Here is a 19,198-nt window from a genome sequence, read left to right as displayed (position 1 = left end):
TGACATGTATTGCTTTTAAGGGTTTGACTCTAGTTTGTGAATGAAATATGCTATAAACTTTTGATTTTCAAATTTAAACTTATATTTTTTTAATAAATACAATATAATCTCTGAGCTAGCTAAATAACACTTTTACAACAATGTCGGCGTGCATACAATAATATGATATACAAAATTACATTTTGATGGTATATCGTATGTAATTCGTTTTACGCTATTATAGTTCTCAAACTTGGAATGATTATAATTAAAAAATATTTCTTCGAAAGTCAATATTATGATGGACAAATCATTATAACAATTAATAAAAGTGGTCGTTCACAGATCAATAACTTATTTTTGAAATAAGTTAGTATTCTTTGTCTAAAATTAAAATAATAACTAAGTAGGTACCTACTTATACTTGTATACTAGCTAATCAAAATATATATTGTATTATAATAGGTATGTATATTTCCCTGATTGCACGAATCAAACGCTAGATAATATGTTTTGAGTATTACAAGAACCAACAAGTTTTATTTCTTGTCATCGAGTGTATATATATATGTAGAGAATTGTTGTGTTTTTTTTTTTTAATAGATAAAAGCATTTCAATGACAGTTTAAAGAAAACCATCTGTAGCAGCATAATATTAGAATTTGTGTGAAAGCTGGTGGAACGTTATCGATAGATAAAAAAAAATCATTAATAACCGATTTATTAAGGAAGCTGTTATATTTTTTTCTTCTTTATTTGTATTAAAATATTTACAGACAAATAAGATATTAAAATACTCTTTCGTATATGAAATGTTTTTGTTTAAATGTGTAGAAAAAAATCTAATTTAAAGGTGAAAATATAACGGCTATATACATACACAGTAGCAAAAGTTAAAATAAATATCAGTTATATGATGAAAATATTTTATCGGTTATAAACTCAAATTTGGTAAAAAAAATAAGTAACTTTGAGCACGACTTTGCTGCAATTAAGAAGTGCGGAATATGATCTTCGTGTATTATATGGTTTATTTTACACAATATATATACAATCTGTACAATTTTGCACAATTAGCATATTTGATAAGGGTTAAAAAATATATTATATGGTAGTATATTTTTATTATACTACAATATTGATGATAATAATATTGAATTTTTGTATTGCGTTAATTACACAATACCTATTATAATATTACACTGACGATAAAATGTTCAGAAACGACATTTTGGAATTTTTCATCAAGTTGTAGTTATTTGTGTCGGGGAAAGAAATGGCGAGAAAAGACAAATACTAAACATTACAACGTATATAACTTTATTACTTTTAAATAAATTATAAATATCATTTCCGTATATTATATTATATTGGCAATTGATTCTTACAAGCAAATTTTTTTTTTTTGACGAACTATAAAAAGTATTTCTATCGGTAAAAATATTATACATCTTCACATTATTTTGGATAACAATAAAATGGTACGACATTGAACATTAATAATAATAATTTTTTTAAATATCAAACTGTTATAACTTTTAATATCTATACTGTTACAATATACGTGTACCATATGTGGTTAAGTATTATATAAGATCTAAAATTCGATAAATAACGATTTGGTTATATCTTCGTCGTTAACATTGATTAGTCTATAAAAAATAATCTTACAAGCATACGAGAGATCACAATAAAACGTTATAATGTCTTCTATATCGTTATACTGATTTTTTCGTAAAATATATTCATATTTTTTATAATCATAATATATATAATATAATATATTAACGATAGTCGTACTAGCAATATAATAATAATAATAAAAGTATAATATAATGACTGTATATATTCTTCTCGTGTGTATTTAATAACTATTTATCGTACATATTTTTCTTATACGCTAATTAGATTAACTTAATATTATATGCCTACATATTTATTTGACATCATCAATACGTATACGCATATAATAATAGATCAGCGGATTCATTGGCAAATTATAATTTTATAAAATGGCATAAATATTAAATCACAAACTACTTAATGATAGTATATAATAATAATAATAATAATAATCATTGTATACAAAAAGACTTAAAACAATACATAATGATCGCATCGAATAGCATAAACGTTTTGATACTCAAATTGACTAAAAAATAAAGGTAAATAAAAGGCTTTTGACAAATTAAGTGAGCGTGGAGTGAGAAGTAAGAAGAGTGAATGATTCTATACTAAAAATGTCAATGGAAGATTGTCTAAACGTTTGCAATTGGAGGCGATCCTTTTTATCCCTTTGAAAATATCCCAAACACCAAAATTAAAGAAGTACAATAGTAAACAGAAAAGGAAATATTATATTGCTCGTTCAAGAAGATAAAATGTGTTAGACAAATCAACATAATATTATAGAGAAGACAAATAAAAGTGAAAAATAATATAATGCAAAGCTTTAACGTGTCGAGTGGTGTGGTCAAGAAAGTATAATAAATCCGTTTGATTGAAGGCTTCAAATATACACGTATAAAACTAAAAATTGGCATCTATTTTGTACAGGCGTTAACAAAAAAAAAAAATTACAATTTTTTTCCCGACGAGAACACACACGATACAATGGTAGTAGGTACCTACTATCATGTACATCGCGCTATTATATACGTATATAGGCTGAGTAATAATATTAAAAAAATATATAACTTATTTTACACGATAATATTGTTACGATATAAATATAAATTATAATAAAAAAAAAGTGACGCGAGAGATAACACGGCGGCGACGCGTATATAGTAGAATATCATATCATTATTATGTCGCTGTCGGAAATGAAACACTCGTCCCAATAAGTACTGTACACCAACCCACATACGCACACGCATGCACAGACCACGTGATTGTACGTTGGATGATATCCGGGGGAAATTAATAAAGGAAGCGTATACATTTAATCTATCAGTCGATGAGTCTATCTGAAAAAGAAAAAGAAACAGAATGATATAAATTATAAAACAAAACTCGTTTAAACATTATGTCTATACTTCATTATATAGATACTCTGTACACTTGTAAAGTGTACGTATATTATGATAATTTAATTTATTAGGCATGCACAACCCATTTTTATGCATAAATTGTGTAAAATCGTCAAAAAATGGAGAGTATGCCTAAAAAAAAAAAAAATCAATTTGTTCATAAATTATATTACACTATATAATATAAAATAATCTTTAGAAATATAATACTATACTATAATAGTGTGTAAATAAAAGCTATTGCAAGTCCGGTTGGACATTTCACTGACCTGTGGTCCCTAACGCGCGCGAGTGTCCTCGGCGCGACCGTGCATCCCTATATAATAGATGTGTGTGTGTGTGTATATATATATATACAATATGCATATATGTGTGTATCGTCATACACTACACGGCGCATCCTTTTTTCACGCCGTACAGGACCTTGAGCTCGGGGAGTATGACTTTCTTGATGAGACTGTACGTCTTGGACGCGAGCACCTGTCGGGCCGGGTCCTTTTTCAGCGTCTTGATGCCCGGCTTGTGTGTCAGGAAAGCGTTGTCCAGTATGTGGAACTCGTAGTCGAGCACGCACAGCGTATAACCCTGTGCACAAAAAACGAAACAATGAGTATGGTGTGGGCACCGAGACACGGCGATCGCACTTTACGTTCTATAATCGTTTATGTCACAATCGTCACGATTAATACCACCTCACTCCCCCCCCCACCGTAATCAGCGATTATGCATCGGATCATCGACACCACCTTTAATGATCCGCGTGCACACCTCAGTTTGAAAATTGTCGTGTGCCACTTGACAGAATAAAGTTATTTTTTTTTTTTGCTCATCAAACGTTATTTTGCTGTTGCTCTTATTTCGTGTATTATGCAACTACATTTTATCGGGGATAGCAAAATTATGAAATTATATTAATATAAACGTTTAATACATGAATAGAAAATTAGATATTATGTACGATTCATAAATTTTATGTGAACAATCATGTGTAGAAGGAAAGGTTTATCACACGAATATATTACACGTGTTACTCGGAGCGAGGCTGGAATATTACGATCGCGATGATCCCGAGGGCATTCATCGTGTATATTAAATTATTATTGGATATAATAATATTTTTACGATAGGGAATTAGCATATCTAAATTGTGTTATTATTATTATTCTTAATATTGTTAAGGCACGATGATCGATTATTGTTTTGATTTTCGTGAAGACATCCAACGGGACCAATAAACCCGTCAATATATACTAAAGGTATACCAATATAATATGCATAATGATATGATAATGTGTTTATACTTGTATAGGTAAAGGTGCATACAAACACTTGGAAAACAGCGTAAATTTCTTAAAAATATAGTAAGTGTAAATTGTAACAATCGAAAGGTATATTTTTAATTTTTAGTAATTTTTATCGAATTTCTGTAAAACGATTGAATTAATTGAATTAATAACAATAATTACCAAGTAATACATTAATTTAGTATGAATTTTGACACCAATAAAATATTCTGAAAATTATAAATTTATCTTGATTATAAAATATGAAACTATCTATAAGTATTACAATAGGTACGTAACGTATATTAATGTTAACTATTGAATATATAAAAAACAATTTAACTACCAAATAAATATGTACCAATTGTACCTATTTCAAAACTTCGACATATCTATTTAATCAGAACAATTATTCCAAGTAAATAAAGAAAAATACACATTGACATGTACAAACCCAACTTATTATTATATAAATTAAAATAATCATTAATTTTAATATATTGTCGGTCATAACAATCTATATCCACGTTCACATACCTGGGTCATTTTGTCCATTTTACCCTCCCAGCTCAGTCTCTCGTCGTACAACGGATCGTTGTGTGTACCGATGAATATCGGCTCCCAGTGCAGATGGTATCCAGTCCGCTTTCCCGTGTGGAACACGCTGATTCCAGGCTTGGGTTTGGCGCTGGCCCATTCCTTGAACTTGGGCACTGTGTGGCAGTCGGGACACACTTTTTTGTGGAAAGTGATGGCCGAACCGTTCTTAAGCATCGACACCTGTTGAAGTAAATATAAAATATGAATCGAAAATTGCCAACGCACCGTTGAGTGTAGGTATCATATAAAATAAAATTATAGCAAACATATGTTCGGATCGTAATTAGTGTTTTAAAATATTTAATTATTATACGATTGTATCAGATAAAACGAGGGATCGGTATAGACGACGATAACAACAAAGATCAATATCCTACAAAGACTACAGAGTGAAAGTTTATGATATCGTAACGCCTGAGTTATATATATATATAATCAGTCGTGGTTGTACAGATAGATGAAATACGTGTATGAGATGGAGCCGGTTGCCAAAGGATGAGACGATGATAATAACAAAGAGGAGGGCGATTGTCTACCCCTCCCTTTGGGCCGAGTTTTCCGAAAAAAAATTATATGTCAATATCAAATTGCATAGAACATCAAATTGTAAGTTTTAAACGAAGTTTTTTTTTTAATGAGGAAGAATATATTGCATTCATTAATTTATTCAAAATTAAGAGTTATGGAAGCGGGTACTAAATTTAAATGATTATAGGTACCTATAATAGGTAAATAAAATATAAAATATAATTTACCTATTACTGATAAAATTATGAATATTGATTAATTTTGTCTGGGAATTTTATTTTTTATTTTTATTTGGTTATAGCAGGAGACAGGGGTCACGACTTGGCATAGAAGATGTTTGCAACTTCATAAAATTAAAAAAAAAAATCACCCTCCTCCCACATTTGAAACACTTATGGATCCGTTATTAGGACGAGATTGATTCGTAAATCTGTTTTGTTTAGTTTTTAATCACTCCTTGTATCCGACACCGATGATACGGTTATTATTTTTTATTCCATGGCGACACGGTCATGTCCTCGTGATGGAGTCCATAAATTATTACGCAACGTTCGTATAATTTTAAATGGTTTGGTGCACTTATTATGACTTTGTCTATTTTTATTTTTATTTTGCGGTATTTATTTATCTTCGTTGGTAACTTTTATTCTAATTTTTTTTTAGATTCCGAACGGAGTGTTATAGTCATAAAATTCATCTAATTATCAAATTATATATAAATAATAAAATGGTGATACTCGTTTGAAAAAAGTTTGTTGTTTTATATGATCGTGACTGTTCATTAAATTTTAATAAAACAATATCTTCTGGTCAAATTAATTTCCACCAAACGCGTCAGGATTATAATATAATCTCGATAAAAGGCGAATACCATGAACTATTATTTCATAAACAATATTATTTTAATGGTACGCCCACCCGGACGAACGATGTCACGGATGATGATGCCGAACACCAACGCCGCGACGCATAATCTCGTCGCCAGTGAGGCTCGGCTTTTGTTTCTTTTTAACCGCGCCGACACGTCTCTTCAGTTCTCACCGTACCATTAATATTATTATTATTATTATTATAACGTTAGGGGGCAGGGGGATAAGCCAAACTTTTATAATATTATTGCCGAGTATGGCTAAAACCATCAGCCACCACCCACTTCACCCGCCACCGCACTGCACCCGACCGGTGACGTATTAAAAAGCGATTCACAAGGATTATAACGCTTGGGAATTTTACCGCAGTACATAGTCATCATTTGGCATTTGCTTTTTTGTTTCGCAAAGGCCAAAGGTCGTGGTATTCGCGACAACAATTTTAATTATTTTTATTATTATTATTATAATTCCTATTAAATATAATAATAATAATATACATGTATATTATATAGATTGAACGGCACAATAATAATTTTACATTCGCTTTTGATGTACACACTCCAAACTCGTTTTTGTTATTCTTTCTTTCGATAATTTCACGTGGCTTTACTAAAAACTACGACGGAGACAAACGAGTTTCCTCATATTATAGTGACCGTTGGCTGTAGAGCTGCAGAGCGTATAATTATATTAAGACAGATTCGGGTAAATGAATAACTTTTATAACATAAAACACGTACCTACTACCTACATAACGTCATCGATAAATAAATCAGACGCGTTTTAGATATTATTTTCTAAGTACGAGTTCGGCCGCTTGTTATGAATGTGTAATAATTAATGCCATCGTCTCGTAATTATTATGCGCTCGTAATTTAAGACTGAATCAATTACGCTCCGGAAACGCGTATTTTCCATATATAAAGCAGTAAATTCTGTCCCCGGGAGGAATCCATTACGACAATATAATAATATTAAAGTTCATAAATATCATCCTACACTAGTGGTGTGTACGGGAAAATTAAAAAATATATATAAAATAACCGACTAATAATTAATAATAGAACACTATGTTAGACGACAGTAATATAGGTAATCGTTTTTGAGATGATTTTGATTTTCGTTATGCTAGTAAGTGTATAACATAAATATGTGTACCCGTATTGATAAATGTTTTAATAATATAGATTAAAATAATAATAATATAATTAAGTCGCATGGCAGAATATATATATATATATACCGTGTGTCCCAAAAAACAGGGGCCACTTTACCACTCATTACCATGAAAATATTTTTCAATTCTGTTTGCGGGACATTAAACTAGACTAATGGATCATAAATTTATATGACTTACAATTTTTTTAACTCATGTATCTTGCGCATGCGCAATAAAACTTACATTTTTTAATGGCAACCTGTAAAATTTGAATATCATATTCGGGTTTATTGATTTTTTTCAAGCCATTTTGATGCATCAACTTGTGTCCTAAACCCAAAATTGACTAAACTAGAGCTATGGAGAATTAAAAAAATTTAAAAATTTAATTTATTTAATTTTTTTTTTCTAACTGTAGTACGTACATATTTTTTTTCAAAATTATTATTATTAAATTAATTAACTATTTACTATTTATGAATTATTATTTTATTTTATTATTACACATTATGAAATTGCATATGGTCTTAATTGGCCGAGACCAAAAAAGAAGAAGAAGTGTATTTTTGTTTCCATCAGAATTACCTATAATTAAGTATCTATTAAAATAATAATAAGCATTGGTATTTCTATTTTTGTTATTTACCTACCTATACCTATTAAAATGTGGAACTTATTATAAATTTAATTTTTTAATATTTTAAATTCTCCATAGCTCTAGTTTAGTCAATTTTGGGTTTAGGACACAAGTTGATACATCAAAATGGCTTGAAAAAAATCGATAAACCCGAATATGATATTCAAATTACAGGTTGCCATTAAAAAAAATTTAAGTTTTATTGCGCATGCGCAAGATACATGAGTTAAAAAAATTGTAAGTCATAGAAATTTATGATCCATTAGTCTATAGTTTAATGTCCCGCAAACAGAATTGAAAAATATTTTCATGGTAATGAGTGGTAAAGTGGCCCCTGTTTTTTGGGACACATACGGTATATATATCGATCGAAATGTCGACTAGCGACTGCAGTCTGTTGGCGTGAGAGGGGGTGTGAATTACAAAAACGAAATAATGCAGCGATTTACAACGCGATGATACCTATGTATTATAATTACCTGCACGTGTGTGCTTACGATATAATATGGTATGTAATATTATTATCGACCTTGGAATGTGTTTCACAAACGGTCGAGGTGTTAGTCAATTATTTAGGTGTATATATACACATTACAACTTTGAACCCAATTATTTAAATGTGAAAATGTATTATGATATATATTAATTCGGTGTGGACAATCGTTTTTCATCCCCCAAACGAAGAAAATATACTATAACTCATAACACTTTACATAAATGTATATATTATGTGCGGTATAGTTTTTCACGGACCGTCCGTCGACGATTTTAATAATGCTGTATATGATATACATTTTAATAAAAAGTTCTTTCACCCCGTTATGACATCAGTATGATTTAGTATCGGTTCCAAAATGTATATAGAACTCAATCGCCGGAATTATTATTAAAATAAAGAACAATGATTAACAAAACAATTATTTGTTTAAGTTTCAGACCATCATAAAAAATTAAAACATGAAAAATATATTGAATATAGTAATGAAAAGTAAATTAAACACTTATTATCTGACTCTTGCAGGTCCGTCCCTCTCCTCAACCGGACCCGCGACGAATTTCAAGGCAACCGATTCCAGAAAGCATTCGTTATGGTGTAGTACTAATATAATAATACAATATACATTTTTTTTCGCATACATTAACTATTTATTTTACTTGTACAGTTTTATACTGCGAAGTATTATTAGTTAACGAAAAATAAGTTTATATTTAACGCTAAAAGTTTAATCAAATCTCAAAATCCACCCTAAAAGTTAAAAAGATTTTGAAAAAAAGAATAACTTTTTAATTAGAAAGTTGACGCCCGCGTAGGAATTTTATCGTTTTGAAATTTGAATTAACAATTATTTGCTCTTATATCGAATAACAAGCTACGCGAGGAGCTGTGAGACATTTACAAATGCAGTTTTTTTTATCTCTATAATGTCATCGGCTATTTATTTTTTTTATTGTGGAAAGTCTTTTGGACAGCGTATTTCTGTAAAAAATGACTAAAACAAACAGATAAATTTATTGCGAAATATAAGTACGTTTATACGGGTATTTCAAAACGTCTATGGGCAACGGCAGAATCTGTGTGTCGGTCGCTCGAAATGGTATATATAATGATAATATAATATAATGCTTCCTTTTCTTTTCTTTATTTCTCGCTCTTACGCTCTATTGTGCATCCGCAGATCTACAACCTTGCGGTTCATCAATGGAACCATAATTCAAATATTCGTATTTGTTTATAAAATTTCTATTGTTCTGCGTATTTGGTATCTAATGCAGTAGTAGGTACATAATACTATTATAACATTGAGTTACCGGCGGCCGAGATAATATTATATCCGCGCGAGGATGGCGATGACACGATAACCATCGGATTATGCGCTACTGGGTAGTAGGTAGGTTTAAATTTAATATATACAGGATGATTTATCGAGTACGCGCACCACCATTTTATTCTCTTTCATTCGAATTTCGTTTTTTGAATTTTAAAGATAACTTGTCGAGTGACACTATACTGAGTGCTTTCTCAATCTGACAGTCTGGCTATTTATTGTAACTTTAACCAAAATTACTTTTCGTACCATATGTGTAGAGTATAGATTATAATTACTATATTTTAATAATAATAAAAAAAGTAACTTAAGGACATTTTTTCAGGTTATATACATCAACATTTAAAAAAATCTGTTTTTAAAACGATCTACAGTGAAAAAGGAATGGTCCTCAGTTACAAAATATTCATGTAAGTACTCGAAAACATGGTCTTTACTAAAGCACCTGCCTGCGCATGGAAGTTAAAAGAATATTAATGAATAATGAATATTAGGTGAACAACTTGGTAAATCACCACCCTGTATACATCATAATATAATAATATGTAATGCACCTAATAATATAGCACTATATAATATTAAGCGCTCACCCGTAATATCTCTGTAGTATTCTATACGTACATATAAGAATGATCCACCGCCGTTCTCATACCGTTAACAACGGATTGTTCTTACATATTATTATTATTATTATTTTTTTATATAATAACATATTTCCTGTTGCAGTTGGTCGCCGCCAATACAGACGAACCGTGAAAATATACATTATACGCGCGTATTAGTATTGTATATTTTTATTACAGGCTTTGTTAGCTGTTGGGTTTCGTTTCTCTTTGAACTTGAACTTTAAAACCGAATCAAAGACGAGAATATTGACGTCGTCGTCATCGTCGTCGTCCTCGACGCGGTTGACCGTGTGTCACCGTAGTGGAGGAGGCCTTGATTTACTATAATTATATTATAATATACCATGTAATATTATTATAGGTGTCTTCACTCGTTTTGCCGGAAAATCGTAAAACAAATTTCGCCACCTCCGGCTCCATCGAATTTTAATAATACTGTGCACCTATACCTGATAAACAGAATTTAACCCGCAGACCGCTATAGCTGGTTGAACATGTTGAGTAGTAAAACCGAAATTAGTTTTTCCCCCGCCGTTAAGGTATTTTTTTCCAGCTAATTATTGGGTTCTCGCTTGAGTTTTATGACCGACCTCTGGATTTTATTAATGTACGTCGTGGCGTTTTCCGAATAATAATAAAAATAATAATATAATCGTGCATTGTATACAAAACTGTATAGTTTTTCCGAGACGGAACTTTTCGCACGAAAAAAACGCTCGATATTCGGAATAGCGAAGAGCTTTCAAGAATATAAAAATGTTTTCGCAAAAAAAAGAAATCAAGAATTAAGCCAAGTTCTCAAACTACCGATGCTAATATTATAATATAATATATATGTCGTATTGGCCAAATGTCTGAATTGGGCCAATCAACTCAACGTCTAAAGTAAGGAACTTTAAAAAATAAAATGTTTCCGGAAAAACACCGCAGATGTTTCTATTTCAAACGCCGTTAATTTATTAATACAATTTTTATCGACATAATTCTACAAAAATAATATTATAATATTATATTTATCTGCTTTTATTGACCGTCTATTTTATCTAATATTTTGTTGAAAATATTCTACTCGTATTGATCGAATGATAGGTAGGTAGGTTTGCTTAGTACCCCTAACGCACCGAATCCCCTTAAAAACCATCACGGAAATATGTTGCGCAATCGTCTTAAATATTATATTTAGTCCGTCTCTCGGACGTCGTTTTACCGAAAAGCTATGCCAGCAGAACACCAATGATTTGGATAAATCATTATAATGCAGTGCCCGCAGTTTGTGTGCAAATTCACGTGGTACATTGGTGAAGAAATAATATAAAATTATACGTGTACATTATACAGCCTGATTCACCAAGCATGCATTATGACCTATTATGTAGCGTATAGCCGTGTTGTTATAGCGTGTTACTATATCACACTATTTTATAGGATGGGTTTCTGTATAATATAATAATATACGCATATTATAGTACTGATACCTGACAGAGTAAGTTAAGTGCTTTATCCTCTTAAGGTTGAGCACTATATAGTCTATAATATACGAGATGACTTAGGTATTATGTAATATAAATGAACGACTTTAATCAAAAAAAAGGAAATTATAATTTTTCATTTTAAAAAATTATGCACAAATAAAATTATTAAAATAATAATATTATATAATGGCTAAAATAATATATAGGTACTGGATAACAACAGAAAAAACCCAATTTAGCCATACACGGTTAACCATTTTATCTAAAGGCTTTGTTGGTGAAATTTTGATCACAGGTTTTTAGTGTTTAATACATTATAATATATCTTGCATAATTAACGTATGTAATTATTATAATTATGTTTGAGTAATTTGTAACTAGAAATAATACTGTTACGTATTTTTTTGCTTTTTAGATTGAAGATCCTTACGAAATACAAAAAAAAGCAACATGAAAATTATTTTCGTTATAATATTAATTTATCTATCGTGTTTGATAAACATAATTTACGCATACAATATTATAAAAAATTATTTATTTATATATTATTTCATTATTTCGTTAGGTGTCATATAGACCTTTGTATCTACTAAGTTTGTATCTCCACAGAACACTCTTACGAAACACAAACAATTTCAAGAATTTGAAAATATGGTCTTTATATGAATATATTTGAAAAATTCCAAAAATCAGATTTTAAATGTCTAGCTGTGACTACTGACTATACTTGCTAAAACACCCTGTAGATATGCTGTACCAAGTTTTACTGCCAACCGGTGCATTGCGCAATGTAAAACGGTCGGACAACAGCAATATAGTATATGAAATAAAAATAACAATAATATATTGTACGAGCCAAAAACCCAGTCTTTTTGTGCTTTATATAATAAATATTGCAGCGTTCACGTAACTTCATAATGAGAAACAATAATAGGTAATAACGGTTTAAACAGATGATATTATTTTCATAATTTCGGCCCTACTCCAATCTGATTCGATTTGTATATTAATTTAGATAGAATATAGGAAAAAGTTATATTCATTGAGCTAAGCTAACGATGTTTGATGGTAATAAATATTCATAGTCGCCAATATTGAGCCGATCGTTTCAAAAATAATAAATAAATATAATTACTGAGAAAGTAGTAATAGACGATAGAAGTATATGTTTAGTAACTAAAGGTGAAACTTAAACAGTGTTTTATTTCAAAATTTCTAATTTATCAAAAATATGCGTCATAATCGCATTGTATATATATAAAAACAAATTTTAATTAACATTTTAAACGTGTTTTTGTTTTTATAATTTATTCGATTTTTTTACTTTTACCGCATATTATGCGTGTAATAAAATTACACAAATGTCGAAATCGACTAAAACGTAAATTCAATAAATTATTCATTTATAATTAACTATATACGTATGACGTATATTTTATTATATATCTGTATGCATAATGATAACACAATAATATTATTTAGGTATAGTCTAAAACATTCAGCACGATTGACGAACACCTTTTTTCCTGTAATTGTTTTAACTTTGCACTCGTAGGCCTGCTTATAAAAAATTATAATGTACTTTCAGATTTTGGTTTTAACTGAGTTTTACCTACCTACTCTACGTGTACAGATATCGAATGGTATGCGTGGTTTGTTACCGTGGGTATATCACTATACAACCCATTAACGTTCATGGTATCTCGGTCGTGTTTTTTTGTATTTGTTTTATCGTTAAAGGAAAAATCGTTAATTTATTTTGTAATAGCTTATTACCTATTAAGCACTGTCTTATTATTATGCCATCCTTTGATATAACACATGAACAGAAATTACTAACATATTATTATTCCTAAATTGAACAAAATATCTCGATTTGATCCGTGGAAAGTCCTACTATGTCTAAATATTGGACTTGAATGCCATAAAAATCTATTAAATATGTGTGCATGCAATTATGAGCTTTAAAAGCACCAAAATATCCATTTAGATTTTATTTCATTTTTTATTCTCGGATTAATATGTAAATTTTTACATTTAAAATTAAAATGAATGTATTTTAAATGTGAGTGAGCTTTAAATTATTTTAAATATCAACGTAAATAGTTTGGTACCTTCAGCTCAGTATCTACGATAAATGTACAATAAGGTATACTTTGCATTTTAAGACAGCTATTGGCTTTGAAAATACGTATAATATTATAAAATATATTGTTAGTCACGAGTTCACGAGAAGGCTACAATAGATAAAATCTCAAATCAATATCTTTATTTTTGAAGTTTTAATTCTGTATAATATTACTATTTTAGTACCCGATTCCATATCGATATCACCCAAGTATTAAAATCTTAAATTGTATAATAAATTAAACCGTAAAATTAGGAAATATTTGAAATTGAAAGTCTGAATAACCAAAAATTTGCGATACTTGAAGTTTCTGATACATTTTTATTTGTAGGTAGTCTGAATGTTAATTTAAAAATAGCTTATACTTGCAGTGATAATCATAATTAATTAACAAACGACCAGGGAATTCCATTAGAAATTTCAAGTCTTACGATTTAATTTTTTCGGAAGAAAATCTTAACTAATCCAACAAATTTTTTTGATTAATTGAGATGATAATAATTAATAATTGGCATTGGTATATACTATATAGTATATTATACTATCGTTCGTATACAGCGGAAGATGTGATGATTATGTCTTTTCGGACAAAATACATCGAAGTGTCATACAACTCAATACGCTTTAAATATATAATTATTATTTTCGTAACTTCCAATTATTATTGTTATTATGTACTCGTAAGTAGTTTGAAGGGAAAAAAAACATGAGATGTGTTTAAATGTGCTACCACAGATTGTCTGTACATTGCAATAATTAATGTGCTCGCTGTGTAATGGTACAAAGACGGAATGGACGCGGTTTGAATAATAAAAATCTTCTTGGCGTTATTTTTAATTTACACGAATCTAACTCTCACGAAAGCAAGTATAGGTGTGCAGCGTTTATTATTATACCTTGGCAGCTATTCGGAATCTTAACTCAAACGCACGAATTTCAAAACAAAACATTTTTAATTTTCAGACAAACCGAATAATAGATCGATTAATAATATCGTCGTGGACGTTAATAGGTACTATATTTTTCCAACCTCTTGTAACTCACTGATTATTGATCAGAAATCAGTGGTCAGTGATTACAACGCCACGACGTTTATATATTAAATTAAACGCTTAATGCAGTCGCTGACTAGAGAGATTATTATAACAAATATTGAAATTTAAAGTATACTTTTCGTTAAAAGACGACTTCGTCAAGACGGTGGATCACTGGATTGCGTTTAAAGTAGCACGCGTATTTGCTTTCACCCAATAATATTACATCTCGTGATGTAACTGTAATAATACAGAAACATTTGGCGATATTATGCGATAATTATTTGTGAAGTAAAAATTATTATGTTATTTCGTGTGTAAGTGCACAATGCACACAACAGTGTACATTTTCAATATCTCTAAAGTGCATTTTAGGTATACAATAATAATTATCACCTTAAAATTTTAATTAAACTCCTAAATACATATTATTATCAGAACATTTAGTTATTTTAATTTTACTATATTTTTTTCCTCGCTGTATATCGTCAAAGTACTATATTTACACTATTAAATCATTATTTCTTTTGGGTGCCAGTGCACTATATATAATATTATAACTGAGCGTATTTTTATTGTTAGGCACATGCAAAGAAAAAGTTAAGTTATTTTAACGAGATTTTCATTGAATAGCAAACTTATACTTTTCAGCTCTTACAATGATTTAAAAACTCGTTTAAAACCGTAAACTGTTGCATAAAATAAAAACTATAACTTTTCGTATTATATTATATTGTCGGACCTTAAACTATTTTCAGATGAATATAATAATACATTATAATATGTTACGCGTATAATTATGAAAAGACGGCGGCGGCCGATCGCGGTCGTAAATCGTAAGTACCGACGCGATATTGGTGTAGAAGATATTGTTATAAAAAATATCAGTTGCGGTGACTCGTCGTCGTTGAATGAAATAATAAGTATTATACATTGACAATGGTAGACGGTAGTCATAATAATAATAATAATATAATATAGTCCCTGACCACTGAAATATATAAATGGCAACGAACCTTCAGATTCGACCACTAAACTCTTACACTTATCCACAGATGCTCTCATCGTTTCCCCCTATCGTTTTCCATAAAGACTTAAGAGAGTAATAACACAAAACGACGCATAATTTCTGTGTAAAATGGAATCAAATGAACCAAGCTAAACGAAGTAAAAAAATCCGTTCGACTTTTTCTCTTTCCTGTTATTTAAAACCATGATTGAACAAGAAAACATGAGATCATCTTAGGATAATGACCACTCACTTTTAATGGACTAAGAAGATTCTCTATGTCGTGGGGCCTACCCCACAGAAAAACATATTCTAACTTAATATACGACGACAAGGAGTTAGGGCAATTCTATAAATATCCGATCACCTAGATGAAATATACTCAACTCTGATCCCAACAACGGATCTCTATAAGCTCATTCAGCTCCATTCATCTTAGAAATAGGAACCATATACATCATACAAAGCTAGGTAATACTTTTTTAGTATATTTCAATTTTTTTGTAATCATCATTTATTAAGTAACCAATATTATGTGATTTGTAAAATCATTTGCAATGTAATGTCACGTCGAATATGGCCAGAGCTGATGTCGTGGACAGTTTTTGATTGATAAAAAAAAATAATATTTTTTTACTCACCAGCTCTTTTTTGTCAGCCGGCAATTTCATGTGCGACGCCAGCTCAAATATCGGTAACGGGAACACCATTGGCTTCGGGCGCCGGAGTGGCGGGTCTTGTCTCCGGACCAGGTCCATGAACCCATCGATGACGCCCGGGCTGGGGTAAAGCTCGATGTCGGACGGAAGGACGTAGTGCGTGGTGGCCGACTCGCGGGCCACGTTCCGGCCAACGTTCACCGGATACAGCAGCTTCTTCTGGCCCTTGTACGCGGTCGTCGCGTTCGTCCACGGCGGCGGTGCCGAACAGTTGGCCACCAGCGCGTCGATGTCGTGGTCCGTGTGCGGCACCGACTTGGGCACGTGCCCCGACCCGAAGTACATGTGGAACGTGACGTACTCGGCCACCAGCGGCGAACCGCACTGCCTTAAGTATCGGATCGAGGCCAGCGTGGGCACGAAGTCGTTGCCCGGCGTGTACAGCGCCACCGATATTGGTCCTCGCCACCTGCCGATCGGATACGATAACGATTGTCAATAAATATTATGTTTACGACCACAACGGTGGATAACATTTACTAAGAAGAAATTATCGAACTTTTCGATACATGTGGGTATTTTTGAGATAAGTCAGTGTTTTTATGTTAAATCACTTGGTTTTAATTCTGATTTTTTTGATAGTAGGTAAAAATTTGAAGCTCTTATTTATTGTTTATGTAGGTTATAATATACGAGTGTTTGTTCGAAAAAATAGACGATGTACACATATATGATAAATGTCAAAAGCTGTAATTTCAAAACTAATTCATCTTTTTGCTGTAATCGAAAAATCGTTTTCATCATTTTTTTTTATGTTAAAATGGTTGGAAAAAATACGGCGAAACAAAACGGTAAACAGCTGTTTAAAATGTTTTCACGTTGCGATCACCACTGAAATTGTCGTCATGCTACCACCCACCACCTCTCCGGCTTCCAACTAAAACTTCCCTCTATACACCTCAAACGTCGAACCACGTTTGAGGTCGGATTGGAAGCACCTTGTAAATTTACCTGTCCAAAAGCGGTTCCAGATTGTCGAGGAACGTGAAGTCGGCGTGCGTAGTGTACGTGATGGACTCTTCGCACCGGAACCATCGGCGTGCCGGCACGTAGTTGTAAAGCACCCAATAATCGCCACGCTGAGCGATCCGCCGGCGATTGGACTTGTCCTGACAGCCGAGCAGCTCGCGGAGTGGTCGGACCTGTTGTACCACGGCCGTGTTTGTCATCGCCATGGCCACGGCGGCCACAAACGACGTGCCGGCGGTGGTCGTCGCCGATGTGGTCGTCGTGGTCGACGTCTGCTGCTGTTGTGTTGGCGCGTCTTTTTTTTCGGGCGTCCACGATTCCGCCGGCGCGGCCGCCGCCGATCCGCCACCGCCTGAAGCGGACGAAGTGTCGGCCGCGTCCAACGATTCGGCCGCGGCGACCACTGTTTTGGGTTTGATGCGCATCACATGACCATCGTCCCGCAACGTCGTCCCTGTAAACCACGATTATTAATTATTATTATTTTATTATTTATAGGCACATGCATTAACATGGCTAAGGTACATCATGTGATCGTCATGGTCTGATATGATGACCTTGCCTTTTAACACTTATAAAGCTTGACCTAGAAAAAATTCAAACTTAAAACGTTGAAATAATTCAATTATTTTAAAAATTCAGTCTACAAAAGATGATAACTCAACTAACAAAAATATAATTATAGTCACAGCCAAGAGAGATCAAAAAATGTCTCCTAAAATAATAGCTTTTTATCAGTTAAGCTGTTCTGGTACTTTGCGTTTCAATGTCATATGTACGTAAAAAATACATTAGTTATACATTGATGTATATATTCTTATTATTTTTTTTATTATGAAAAGAGTTTTTAAAATGTTACCATGTAATTACAGTTAATTCTTTAATAAATCGATGAGTACGGTTTATAATAATTTATTTTAAAATTTGAAATATAGTTTCCCAGATTCAGGTCACAGAACGGTCTGCAAATTAACACGTCACGTCTTTGATATTGTTTAGGTAAACTATTAATGATATTATATTAATTGGACATACTTTCACGGTGAGCTAGCGACCTAAATTATTATTATCTCAGAAAATCGTTTTAACAACTACTTGCCGATAAACGTTTTTACGAAAATCTCAATGGCTAAGGCGGAGGGTCGATGGGCTTAAATCTCGGAAAATCATAATATCCTAATATAGTCTGGTACTAGTATATATACGTATCTTTACGATAAAGACGCTCGCCCGAAACGGTTGTTACGACCGGAAACAAAACGCCATTAATTATTAAAAAAAAGAAAAAACATAACACGCTACTCAATATTTTTCATCTACAAGAA

At 31.6% G+C, this 19,198-nt stretch overlaps 1 protein-coding gene across 3 annotated transcripts in view; it reads right to left on the bottom strand.

Annotated features, from left to right (window-relative positions):
• Window positions 1-1,282: 1,282 nt before the first annotated feature.
• Window positions 1,283-19,198, bottom strand: part of LOC107163628 (uncharacterized) — a 70,486-nt gene continuing 52,570 nt past the window's right edge. For 2 of the 3 annotated variants that reach the window (XM_089222807.1, XM_089222808.1), the window contains 5 exons: window positions 17,856-18,327; window positions 16,827-17,313; window positions 4,832-5,074; window positions 3,281-3,596; window positions 1,283-2,948 (listed from right to left, as the gene is read on the bottom strand). In XM_089222807.1, coding sequence (XP_089078933.1) covers window positions 3,399-3,596; window positions 4,832-5,074; window positions 16,827-17,313; window positions 17,856-18,327 — 1,400 coding nt within the window. In that variant the 3' untranslated portion in view covers window positions 1,283-2,948; window positions 3,281-3,398. The remainder of the gene's footprint in view (window positions 2,949-3,280; window positions 3,597-4,831; window positions 5,075-16,826; window positions 17,314-17,855; window positions 18,328-19,198) is intronic. The other variant, XM_089222809.1, reaches the window with a different exon arrangement.

This window comes from Diuraphis noxia, unplaced genomic scaffold (assembly GCF_037042655.1).
Source record: "Diuraphis noxia isolate RWA-SAM2 unplaced genomic scaffold, SU_Dnox_SAM2 contig0003, whole genome shotgun sequence".
NCBI classification, from domain to species: domain Eukaryota; kingdom Metazoa; phylum Arthropoda; class Insecta; order Hemiptera; family Aphididae; genus Diuraphis; species Diuraphis noxia.
This window is presented reverse-complemented; position numbering and strand designations above follow the sequence as displayed.